The following is a 13479-nucleotide window of genomic DNA, read 5'->3' on the forward strand; positions in this document are numbered from 1 at the left end:
AAATCAAAAAGGCCTTATGGCTCTAACATGGTATGACTTCAGTAGACCAGGTTAGGTCAGTGTTCCAGAAGGTCAAACATTTCCTCACAAAGCAATTTTAGGGACCCCAAACAGGTTATGGCTAAAGATATTTACAAGTACTGTATTAAAATGCTCATACATAAACTACTTATGCACTGCAGAACTTTTTTTAAAAGTCAGAATGGGAAAGAATGAAATTAGAAAAGGGGAAATGGAAGGTAATGGGAGTCCCAGTGACATGAAAAACTAACTTAAAGCATGTGTCTAAAAAAGATTCCTTCCTCTCAGGTAACAGGATCCTGGTTTCTAATGGCCATACGTATTTTACCTGTAATGCCGCTGTTAAATGGATCTTTTTTTTTTTCCCCCAGAATCCTTGGTTCTGTTTTTGATCTGCCACTGCTATCCGTGTTGGTAAATATATTTTGTGGTCAAGAATGCTTGTTATCAACAGGTTGGCTTTATTGTTGACTATCCTGTATAGAGGGTTTTTTTTCCCTTTACTGATAACAGAAGACCTAGAGGAAAGGAGAAAACCATTTATGCATTTTTTCTTGGTTTTTGACATCTCTCCCTCTTTCTAGCACCAACCGCTGCCTTATTGAGCTAGAAGGCTGAACTCAGTCTGAGGCAACTATTTTACTAAGTGACCATCCCCCTAAAATGCTAACTCTGCTAAAGGGCCTCCAAAATGGTACTAGAGTCTTAGGTTTTCTCCCTAAAGAGCAGGGGACTTCCTTTGATTCAGACAGCAGGTGAGGGGTGTATCTAAGATATCTGGATTGCATTTAATCACAGCTGAAAAAAATTATCTAATTTAGGGCCTTTTATATATTGTTTGTGCTTTTCAGGTGATTCCTCCTCATGAGCACAGGGATTAGAGCCCAGAGGCACTGTAACTGCTAAAAAGAGGATCTGTCATCCTCATTCCCAGCCATTAAGATTTCCATACGCTGGTTGCCTATACTGGAGAAGTTGGCCTGGAACTAGAAATAATCTAGTCCAAGAGATTTTCTGATCCAGAAATCCGGTTTCTATTAAGTGTTCCTCAGTCACCTCCTGTTTAGACCTCAAGCCTGCAACAAGTGTGGTTTTCACAGCCCCATTTGCCTGAAAAAAAATCTGCTCCACAGAAATATGAGATACAAAATTTTATGAGCAACTTGAGGTTTTTTTTTTTATATGCAAGCCCCAGTAAAGACTGATTCATTCTGTCTACTACTGGACCATATAAAATACAGAAAGCTATCTGGCACTTTAATTTCCTGATCAGTAAACCAAGAGATAATATGATTCCAAATTTGAAAAAAAAAAAAAGTAGGTACAAATTAAGTCAATTGCCCAGGGGTCTCATAAAATCAGGGGTGGGCAGAGATCTGAGAGGGCTCTCTGCTAGGGACTGCAACTAGAAACCAACCTTGGGCCTTGCTCTCTCTCGCCACATGGTGGTAGGAGTCCCCTTTCCTGAAATCAGGTCACTGAAAGGCCTCTGGCTGATAAAACGGATACATCATCTGTGCATTTAAGAAACTGTCTTAGACTCTCTTCTCTATGATACAGTGTTTCCAGGGGTGAGCTCTACCTCACTTCTGAGCTGTCAACAGGCAAAATGTTTTCCACACCAGTCTCACAGTAGCTTTGCAGTGACTAGCCCCTGTCTCATTTTCCTTCACTGCCAATGGTATAACTAGAAGGCGATAAAGTCAAAGCCCAGGTTTCAGTAAATACGAAAATAACTGTCATTTATTACCTGATAACCACTTTACACATAGTATCTCATTTTTGCAGCAACACTAAGAGATAGGTACTGTTCTCATCCCCATCTTATGATGAGAAAACCAGAATTATACATTGCTAGAAAGTGGTGGTGCTGGGGTCTGAACAGTCCTGTCTCCATGCCTAGAGCTCTTAACCACCATGAATCATAAAGAAAAATTAGTTCATCAGGATGTGTTGAAGTCATGTTTCTATGATCAGGTAAAATAGTTCACTGGTGAGATGGTCATCTTTCATAAAGAATTTATTATGCCCTAAAGCAGGAGCCAAATTTGTTACCAAACTGCCAAAGTATTCATGTACCCTCAGTGCAAACATGTGCTATATTTACCTTTTGCTTTAAATAAAACTAGACCTAAGATATTATCTCTGTGGTTCTAAATAAGGTTTTATTTGCCAAAATTTATATCACTGACCAGTTTACAAAGAATTCAGGTAAATATAAATACGGTGGTGTTTTATTTATTTTTTTAATTTATTTTTATTAGTTGGAAGCTAATTACTTTATACAGTGGTGTTTTAAAAATTAATTTCTTCCCAACATGCCAGTGGGGGAAGTTTAGTGTGTAAAAAGTTCTGGGAAGTACTTCAGGAAATGAACGTGTGTCACTTTGTGTAATTCAATTTGGTTTCTTCCTACACTTTCTGCCACAGAGCCTTTCTTCCTCCTCCGTCCCTTGGAATCAACATTGCTTACAATACCCTTTAGGAAATGCTGCCCCATAGAGCAGCCATGAAGAACTCACCATTCCTTCCAAACGCTGCCCTCTGTCAGGCCTCTGTGATTTTGCATAGAGAGTGCCTTCTTCCTGGGATGTCTTCTCTTCTCCATCTGGATGAACTGTTACTCGCCCTTCAAGAAACAACTGGAATGTAACCCTCTCTTATGAAGTCTTTTCCAGATTCCTCAGATGGTCTCTCCCTGCTGCTCTTAGTACACTGAGACTTCTACTACAGAATCTGTATTTCACATTTTCATTATTTTCATGTTTGTCTCTTGCACTAGACAGTTGTCACCTTAACAGTAATGGCCATGTTTTAGTTATCTTTATTTATTTACCACCTGCAGCTCTAACTGCACCTAGGATTTAGTAGATGCTCACCAGATACATTTGTTGAAAGAATGTTGAAGATGAGGAAAAGTGAGGCTCAGGATGTTTAGGTTACTTAAAGTCACGTAGCTATCTCATAGCAGAGTTGGGACTCACATACAAGATGTCTGGACTCAAGGTACACTGCTCTTTACTCTGTGCATAAATCACAAATCCGTCACAGTTTATCTCTTCCCCAACCCATGCCCCACGGCAGATGATGATAAATCAAGCTCCACCAAACCTAGCCTTTTGCTCTGGAACTTCAAGCAGCACTCCAGGAAATCACTACCAGAGTGGGCCCAGGTGGTAAAATATACTTGCTTTCCTTGCACTATTCACGCTCTACCTCCTGTCATTCCATTTTTGTGGGCATGGCAGAGTGGCCACTGACTAAGTTCCCCTGATGCACTACCAAAGAGCAGGTACCCTGAGTTGGCTCCTTGTGACTTAGCAGCCTCTGTTCGCCTCCATGGAGACCCTCGAATGGGAGCTAAATGCTCCTAAATGCTCACTGCTCTACCTGTCCCAGTGTTGCTAGCTGTCCCCAGAATCCTAATTTGGAAACCCACCGCCCCTGGGCACCTGGATGTTAGAGCAGATTTTGCTCCCCACCCATTCATACTCCAAGGTCTGGCAGAATATTTTCTCCTTTAATTTTGTAGAGGCGGCAGTAGAATGTATACACTAATGACAGGGAAAGAATAGGAATGCAGTAGCCTGGAAACAATCTAGCTTGTGGAACATAACTTTCATCACTAAGGTCTTGCCCAAGACTAGTCTGGCTGACACAAAATTTACTGAGCGTGTCCACTGTTTTACTTACTGCAATTTTCTCTGGAAATAAACACCCCGAAATCCTTTTTTTTTTCCATCCTACTTTTCTTTGGCTTTGTCTCCCTAGTCCCTCGGCCCAGAAAAGGCGATTTTTGTTCACAAAGATTTTTGACCAAGAAGATAATAGATCACTAATAGGTTAATGGGCATTGAGGTACTCTCCTCCTTTCCCCTCCTATCAAGAGAAAAGGATCCTTCTGTTGTCTTCTACAGCTTAAGAGCCATTGAAAGTTATTCAAAAGCAATTTTTCAGCATGCAGCTCTCCTAGAGATGGCTAACAAGGACAAAGTTGAAGTTAATGATCCATGCCTTCATACTTCCAGTAAGTATGGGTGACCAGTTAGAGTTGCAAAAATAGCTCATACTTATTGGGCACTTACTATATATGAGCTGCAGTGCTACATTTTTTATGTGAATAATCTCATTTACTCTTTATTGTCTTTCCTTATTATAGATGCTATTATAATCCTCCTTAGAGAAAACCATGGCTTAGGATAACTTGCCTTATGGCACAGAGAAAGTGGAGGAGCCTGGATTCAAACAGATGTCAGTCTGACTCTCAAGTTCATGACCTTGCATTCTAACAATTAGAACTGTCTATTATTGGAAAAGGCCACCCGGAGAGATAATGAGTGAGTTCCTGATTTGTGTGTATGTGTGTGTGTGTGTGTGTGTGTGACGCTCAGTTGTGTTCAACTCTTTGCGAGCCCATGGACTGTAGCCCGCCAGGCTCCTCTGTCTGTGAAATTTTCCAGGCAAGAATACTGGAGGTAGCCATTTCCTCCTCCAGGAGATCTTCCCGACACAGGGATCAAACCCCCATCTCCTGCATTGGCAGGTGGATTCCTTACCACTGAGCCACCAGCGAAGCCCTATCTAGCTAGATATATAGTTTTATATCAATCCACAGTTTCATCATAGGGTACTAGATAGCTGATCGCCCCATATCTTTGACAGGACTGAGTTTATATGACCTGTACTTTTCATTATCACAAATATTCTTGCATGTGTGCTCAGTCATGTCCAACTCTTTGTGACCCCATTGACTGTAGCCCACCAGGTTCCTCTGTCCATGGACTTTTCCAGGCAAGGATACTGGATTGGGCAGTCATTCCATTCTCCAGGGGATCTTCCCAATCTAGGGATGAAATCCGTATCTCCTGCATCCTCTGTGTTGGCAGGTGGATTCTCTATCATGGTGCCACCTGGGAAGCCCCTACCACACAATATAATAGGTTGCAAGTATATTTCATTTGAATTATAAAGACTGTATGAGATTGGAAATCCTGCTTTCTGTTTATTGGACAATTGCATCCCTCTTTTTTGAACTGCCCCTTCGTGTCTTTTGTGACATTGCTAAAGACCACACCCTTTTCTGAAACTTTCTCCTCCAGTGAGTTCCTTTCTGTTTTTTCCTGACTCTTCTAATTCTCTAAAGACTCTTTCTGAGTCTCCTTCCCAATTCTTCCTTCTGAATGACTCCTGGATAACATAATAATAATAATTACAATAATTAACATTTCACAGAAGCTTACTATGTGCCATACAGTAAATAAAACCTGTAAAACAGAGTTCTCTTATTTGCATTTCTTTAGATGAAGAAAGGAAGATGCAGGATGTCTCTCCGTAAGTGGGGAACTCGAGCTGTCTCTATTTTGATTAAAAAATACCACATATGTTCTCTGCAAAGCAAGTGTAAATATTCTCCAAAGTTGCTAAGTTTTCTTGTTTGACATACACATAATCCATGGATTTCTTATCCATTCCTTTAACTTCTAATATATCTCGAGTTTCTGGTCCATACAGCCTATTAGACATTGTCAAGTAGATGTATTATGGGCACCTCAAACTTAAGACATCCAAAATGGAAATTATCTTCTCCAGACCCACTACACATCCTCCAAGATGACCTTGTCCTGCCAATATGCTTTCCTTAATAGCATGGCCATTCAACAAGTTGCTCAAGCTAGAAACTTCAAAGCCACCTTTGAATGGGCCCCTGACTCTATTATACCTCACATGTGAATGGTTTCAAGGTCTTGCCAATTTGAGACTCCAAACTGCTCTCAACTCCATCTTCTCCATGTTCCTTCTACTATGGTTTTAGATAATTAAGGCTCTCAACATCTCTCCCTTGCACTATTGCATCTGCCTCCTAACTGGTCTCCCTACTTCTGTGGTCTCCCCAGGTCCCATCCATCCCTCCCAGGGCTGACAGTTAATGTTCCAAAGCCAGTAATTGATCATGGCACATCCTGCTCAAAATTTTTTGATAGTTATCTTCTGCCTACAGAATAAATTCTAAACTCATCAGCATGGCACATACACATTCTGTAATAGGACCCCAATTTATCTTCCCAAACATCTCCAACATGTTCTTACTGTTGTTCAGTTGCGAAGTCATGTCTGACTCTTTGCGACCTCATGGACCGCAGCACGCCAGGCTTCTCTGTCCTTCACCACCTCCCAGAGCTTGCTCAAACTCATGTTCATTGAGTCGATGATGCCATCCAACCATCTCATCATCTGACGCCCTCTTCTCCTCTTGCCCCCATCTTTCCCAGCATCAGGATCTTTTTCAATGAGTCTTACTCATATACCTCCGACTACAACAACTCAAGGCCACTTGCTTTTCCTCAGAAATATCAAGCTTCTCCATGGCACTATGCTGTTGGTCGTGCTGCATCAAATGCCCACCGCTGGCTTTCCTACCTGTGGATATTTTATTTTTCTTTGAAGACCCAGCCCCCTGCCCACAGCATAAAAACAAGTCTCCACCTACATTTTCAGGGTCACAATTTATTACTTGTCCTCTGTTTACATTTTTCTTAAAGCTTTACTGCAGACTAACTTGTAATCTGGTCCAGTGTGTCTGTTTTCTTGAAAGGACTATATCTTAAACATCTAAGTATTTCTAGAGCTTAGAGGGAGCTTGATATATAAATGATTAAAACTGAAATCCATTTGTGATTTAGGTAAAAGTCAGACTAAACAATCTCAATGTTTACTTCTAAATCAGATTTTCTGCACATTTTCTATACACTAAGATCTTACTTGAGGCCCGTGCAACTAACAAACTTTTAACCTTGGAATTAACTCCTAATTCATGTAGCCAGTTCTGCTTTCACTTCTTTGCAGAGGCTGCAGAAGCCAGGAATTTGGGCTCCTGGCAACGAAAGCCCAGTGAATGTTGTCACTGGGTTTCCGGAGGAGGTGGGGTAGAAAGTACAAGAGCACATCGGAAAACTAGCAGAGTTCCAGGACATCTGGGGCTGATTATCCCAGCAAGATGCTCAGCGCAGAGAACAATTCCTGGACTGGGGTTTTATGGGGGTTTTTTTCTCTTTTTTTTTTTTTGACATCTGGGCTTTGGCAGCCACTTCTATGGCTTTGCTCAGCAGTTCGTGAGGGATGAGATATGGACTTGTTTCAGGGAAAGAAACCTTTACTGACTCGACTTCTGCTACAGCAGAGTCCTTAAGATCCTTCCCCTTCCATGTGCCTTCCTGATAGGTCTAGGTTTCACTGAATTTACAGAGAGAGGAATTAGTCTCCAAGAGCCAAAAGAAATTCATACTACCTGGGATCTGAATTGGGTTATTCCAATGCCTATTAATTTCTCGCCCTCCTATGATTCTTTTCAAATCATGGAGGACAAGGAACACAGACTCAGAGGTGGAAAGTGACCTCAGGCTACTGAGGCAATGGATTCATTCCAGCTATTCTGAAGTTTCTCTTTTTAAATACAAGCTGAGTAGAACTTTTGCTTTCGGTTTTGAGGAAACATGCATTTCTTGTCTGAAACTACGGGTTTTACTCTTTTAGTTTCATTATTATTACCTCTAAAGTACAAAGTGTACTTTAGTATGTTCAGATCCAAATTCTCAATCTAATTCTCAAACACAAACATATTGTAATCCTGTCTAACAATTAATCACAGTTACAATTTCAAATACTCTGACCCACTTCCCTAGAAGCAAAAGGTTGTATATTACAGAATAATGGGGAGGAAAGGATGCTCTGCTAACATTTACTGAGTACATACTCTGTCAGGCACTAGCCTATGCATGTTATATACATTATTTTATTTAAAACTCACAATAACTCTATGTGATATACTATTATCTGCATTTTAGTGATGGAGAAAGCAAGGCTCAGAAGTTAAGTGATTTTCCCAAGGTTGTGTACTTAATAAGTGGCAGAGGCAGATTAAGATGACAGGGCTGACTCTAGCAATATATACTCTTTATCCATCACTCTTGCATGCTAAGTCACTTCAGTCATGTCCGACTCTGCAATCCTATGGATTGTAGCCCTCCAGGCTCCTCTGTCCATGGGATTCTCCAGGCAAGAATACTGGAGTGGGTTGCCATGCCCTCCTCCAGGGGATCTTCCCAACCCAGTAATAGAACCTGAGTCTCTTACGTCTCCCTCACTGGCAGGTGGGTTCTTCACTACTAGCACCACCTGGGAAGTAATCGGTGATATCTCATCTATTATCTCCAGCATCTCAGAAAGATAATTCTTATTATAATTTTATTCTTATGCCAACATTCACTGAGTACTCAAGACCTGTCAGGCCCTGATCTAAGTGCTGTATTATGTGTGATCTTATTAAGTCTCAGAAAATCCACTTTTCGAGGAAGGTACTGTTATTTTTACTGATGAATAAATAGAGGATGAGAGAGGTTAAGTAACTTCACCCAGATCAGAGAGCTGAGTGATGGAGCCTGATTTAAAATCCAGACAGCCTGCCTTCAGAGAGTAAGCTACCTTGCATATGAAGGGCACGTTCTGGAGTTAGAGAGACCTACATTCACATCCCAGCTCTTCCTCCTCCTGGGTAATTTAACTTGAACATTATCTGTCCTCAGTTCCAACATATGTAAAATGAGACTCTGGGGACATGCCTGCTGGCCAGGTGCCCCCATATGTATTCTCAAATTCCTCAAAGTCAGAATCCCTGTTACAGAGTGAAAGGCAGTACATTTTTGAAATACGACAGATCTGGGTTCAAATCTTACCACACTTACCAGCTAGATGATTTTAAACAAGATACTCAAACTTTCTGAGTACCAGTTTCACCACCTGAACGTGAAAGATAAAAATACCTACCGAATTGGGTTATTTATGAGTCAGAAATAGTATATGTATTTTATAACACCAGGGGATTGGAATAAGTTCTACATTATAGTTATTATTAATGTTCTTATGGTTTCTGAACATTGGAAGAACTATTCAAATAAGATCTTCATGACCCAGAGAATCACAATGGTGTGATCACTCACCTAGAGCCAGATTCCTGGAATGTGAAGTCAAGTGGGCCTTAGGAAGCATCTCCATGAGCAAAGCTAGTGGAGGTGATGGAATTCCAGTTGAGCTATTTCAAATCCTAAAAGATGATGCTGTGAAAGTGCTGCATTCAATATGCCTGCAAATTTGGAAAACTCAGCAGTGGCCACAGGACTGGAAAAGGTTAGTTTTCATCCCGATCCCAAAGAAAGGCAATGCTGAAGAATGCTCAAACTACCACACAACTGCACACATTTCACGTGCTAGCAAAGTAATGCTGAAAATTCTCCAAGCAATACTTCAACAGTATGTGAACTGTGAACTTGCAAATGTTCAAGCTGGATTTAGGAAAGGCAGAGGAACCAGAGATCAAATTGTCAATATGTGCTGGATCATCAAAAAAGCAAGAGAATTCCAGAAAAACATCTACTTCTGCTTTATTGACTATGCCAAAGCCTTTGACTGTATGGATCACAACAAACTGTCTTAAAGAGTTGGGAATACCTAGACCACCTGACCTGCTTCTTGAGAAATCTGTATGCAGGTCAGGAAGCAATAGTTAGAAGTGGACATGGAACAACAGACTGGTTCCAAATCGGGAAAGAAGTTTGTCAAGGCTGTATGTTGTCACCCTGCTTATTTAACTTATATGCAAAGTACATCATGAGAAATGCTGGACTGGATGAAGTACAAGCTGGAATCAAGACTGCCAAGAGAAATATCAATAACCTCAGATATGCAGATAACACCACACTTATGGCAAAAGTGAAGAGGAACTAAAAAGCCTCTTGATGAAAGTGAAAGAGGAGAGTGAAAAAGTTGGCTTAAAACTCAACATTCAGAAAACTAAGATCATGGCATCTGGTCCCATCACTTCATGGCAAATAGATGGGGAAACAGTGAGAGACTTTTTATTTTTGGGGGGCTCCAAAATCACTGCAGATGGTTACTGTAGCCATGAAATTAAAAGACGCTTGCTCCTTGGAAGGAAAGTTATGACCAACCTAGACAGCATATTAAAAAGCAGAGACATTACTTTGCCAACAAAGGTCCCTCTAGTCAAAGCTATGGTTTTTCCAGTAGTCATGTATGGATGTGAGAGTTGGACTATAAAGAAAGCTGAGCGCCGAAGAATTGATGCTTTTGAAGTGTGGTGTTGGAGAAGGCTCTTGAGAGTCCCTTGGACTGCAAGGAGATCCAACAAGTCCATCCTAAAGGAAATCAGTCCTGAATATACATTGGAAGGACTGATGCTGAAGCTGAAACTCCAAAATTTTGGCTACGTGATGTGAAGAACTGACTCATTTGAAAATACCCTGATGCTCGGAAAGATTGAAGGCAGAAGGGGAAGACAGAGGATGAGATGGTTAGATGGCATCATTGACTCAATGGCCAAGAGTTTGAGTAAACTCCAGGAGCTGGTGACGGACAGGGAGGCCTGGTGTGCTGCAATCCATGGATTCACAAAGTCGGACACGACTGAGCAACTGAACTGAACTGAACTGAACTGATGGTTACTGACTAAGAAGACATACTTTCACATTATACCAGTGGGCAGGGGGCAAAGTTCCCCATATCCCTTCCTACCATGGGCATCTCTGAGAGAGGCTAGAAAACGTGCTGTCCTGGGTAAGATGAAACATGAGACAGTCTTCTGCTGGGCCTCCTTTAGGTGTGGCTCTGACTGAGATAGATGGGGACGAGACGGGCTGCATGAATTCTCTGTGCCCAGCTTGTCCCCCACCCCCTCCACCCCCCGGCCAGCCTGATGAGAAAGTACTAACTATGAATCACCTCCAATGAAATGCAATCAGAATCCTAACTCTCACCCCGTAATGACACACTTCTTTGTTAAAGGGCTGTAAGGGGAAAGCACATGGCCTTTAGAATCACACTTGCTTGAACTAACCTCCAAGACTTACATGACTTTAAGCATGTTCCTTTACAGAATGTCAGGCTCCTTCTGGCAAATGAGAGCTATCATGTAGGGTGTTTGTGAGGCTTAGGTTTTTTATGGATAAGACCTAGCTCAGCTTCAGGGATTTAACACACACTCAACAAAAGAGAACAGTTCAGGATCAACATCATTCTGAAATGAACAAACAGCAATGATATGCCAAGGATAAATAAAGGGGCAGGTAGGCACAAAACACTGTTTTTGGCTGAAATTTTAAACATTTTTTAAAATGAATCTGAAGAGATTCTTTAATTATTACTTTTAGAGACAACTATTAATATTTCCCACCCCCCGCGAAACTTGCCTTATGTTTAGGGACTTAGATTTTATATATTCAGCAAGAAAAATAAGTTTAATGTATTCACTTACTTTGTCATAAATCTGATTTGTATCTGTCATGCTGTTAGCTGAGACAGTCTTGTGGGATTTGGTTATAATGCTCAGCATTGAAGGAGATATAAATACTAAATATTATTTCAGCAGACCCCTATAGCTTTGGGTTCGAAATACTACTAGAAATTGGCGAGGTACCTCCAGGTTAGAATTTGACCTCATCCAAAGTACAGGTTGGCACTTTGCCTAACTAACAAGAATAATAGAGGTGAATCACCCCAAATAAATGAATCTGGGAGAGGCCATGCTATCCGTATATCCACACTGAAGACTTGGCTGATGATCAGGACCAGAACTCACCTCTGCATTCGGGTCAGGAGATTTTTTGTGTCCCTGCTTTTACTGTGCTCATCTCCATATATGAGGATTTGAATCATCAGACACTGCAGGCAAGTTGAGAAACATAATAGGTTAAAGAGAATCAGATAGCAAGCACCTTAACTACAAACCAAACTCGGGAGAGCACAAGTGGAACTGAGATGTCACAGGTTTACATTTCAAAAGACTGAACTTGGTTTCCTCCTGGTTCCCTATCAAGGAGGAAGGAGTCTGAACTGAAGGCTCTGACCCCCCTGAGCTTCTCCCTTCAGCTTTGCTGAAGCTTCCGCTACCATCCGTGGCTATGGATAACCAAAGTAATAGGCCTGAAAATTGACAGCTGCTGCTGCTGCTAAGTCGCTTCAGTCGTGTCCGACTCTGTGCGACCCCATAGATGGCAGCCCACCAAGGCCCCCCTGTCCCTGGGATTCTCCAGGCAAGATCACTGGAGTGGGTTGCCATTTCCTTCTCCAATGCATGAAAGTGCAAAGTGAAAGTGAAGTTGCTCAGTCGTGTCCAACTCAGCGACCCCGTGGACCGAAGCCTACCAGGCTCCTCCATCCATGGGATTTTCCAGGCAAGAGTACTGGAGTGGGGTGCCATTGCCTTCTCCGGAAAATTGACAACATGCCTATCTAAAACCCAGAGTGGTCTCCACCAGAATTACAGCCATGGTTTCCATCAAGATTTTCCAAATAGCTGTCCCAAATGGATGGATATAAACTAAATCAGTGTATGAGTCCCAAATTTGCATTGCACTCTTATGCTACATAACTTTACCCTTAAGCAGTTTTCCATTGTAAACTTAACTGCTGATCTCTCTATCCAATCAAGATGGAATTGCAGGCACTGGATTTACCCACCCAAATGAAACAATCAAAAAAGAAAAAGTAGACAAAATATATTTGAAATGATCTTCAAGACAGTGAACATTAGGCAACAAAAGACAGTGTTCCTGAGAGAGGGAAAACAAGTGAAGTAAACCCTACGACTTCCCCAGATTACTACTTTGAGAGCCTCTCCAAGCTTTGATGCAGGGAAGTGGAGCTCAGCAAGCACCCTGAATTGAGGATATGGGGCTCAGACTCTCAGAAGATTCTTAGGGCAGAGTAACAGAGGAGAGACAGCTGCACAGAAAAAGAATATCTGTATCCGCAGTACATCCCCTTCAATATAGCTGACCCACAGTCTGGGAACCTGCAGGTATAGTGGGGCTGACTGTACTACACCATTTTTTTTTTTTTTGGTACTACACCATTTTATACTAGAGACGTGAGCATCTGCAGACTTTGGTGTTGGCAAAGAGGGCAGGTGGGGAGTTCTAGAACCAATCCCTCACAGACACAGAGGGACAGCTGTTATTCAGGAGAGTACTGATTAACACAGACATGTAAAAACTACCCAAGGCTTGAGAAAAGAATCATCTGCAGGTCCCAGAGGGGACAGGGCAGTGTTTACATACCGCCAGGTACAATGCCTGTTCCCACCAGCCAAACTGGAAAGCCACATTGTCATGAAGCACTGGGTGGGCTATCAGAGGTATTGAGGCTTTTGCTTCAGTAATGGGGGATAAGTAGCCCTTGACTAAATGACCCCTTGTCCCATCTAACAAATCTTAAAAGCAAGACCTAAAAGGACCAAACTCCAATGTAACTGAATTTCACAACAAAGTAATTTGACTGAGTTCCAGAACAAAGTTCAAGAATACTTACAGGAACACAAAAATATCCAACGCTCAATAATGTAAAATACACAATGTCTGGCATCCAAACAAAGATTCAGGTTGAATCCCT

The 13479-nt window shown here is 41.6% G+C and overlaps 1 protein-coding gene across 2 annotated transcripts in view; it reads right to left on the reverse strand.

Moving 5' to 3' along the window:
- Positions 1 to 238: 238 nt before the first annotated feature.
- TTC23L (tetratricopeptide repeat domain 23 like) overlaps positions 239 to 13479 on the reverse strand; it is an 86055-nt gene continuing 72814 nt past the window's right edge. For both annotated transcript variants that reach the window (XM_043488754.1, XM_043488755.1), the window contains exons 11-13: positions 11669 to 11751; positions 2544 to 2650; positions 239 to 539 (exon numbers count right to left, since the gene is read on the reverse strand). In XM_043488754.1, the coding sequence (XP_043344689.1) occupies positions 2569 to 2650; positions 11669 to 11751 (165 nt within the window). In that variant the 3' untranslated portion in view covers positions 239 to 539; positions 2544 to 2568. The remainder of the gene's footprint in view (positions 540 to 2543; positions 2651 to 11668; positions 11752 to 13479) is intronic.

Source organism: Cervus canadensis, chromosome 16 (genome assembly GCF_019320065.1).
Source record: "Cervus canadensis isolate Bull #8, Minnesota chromosome 16, ASM1932006v1, whole genome shotgun sequence".
NCBI classification, from domain to species: domain Eukaryota; kingdom Metazoa; phylum Chordata; class Mammalia; order Artiodactyla; family Cervidae; genus Cervus; species Cervus canadensis.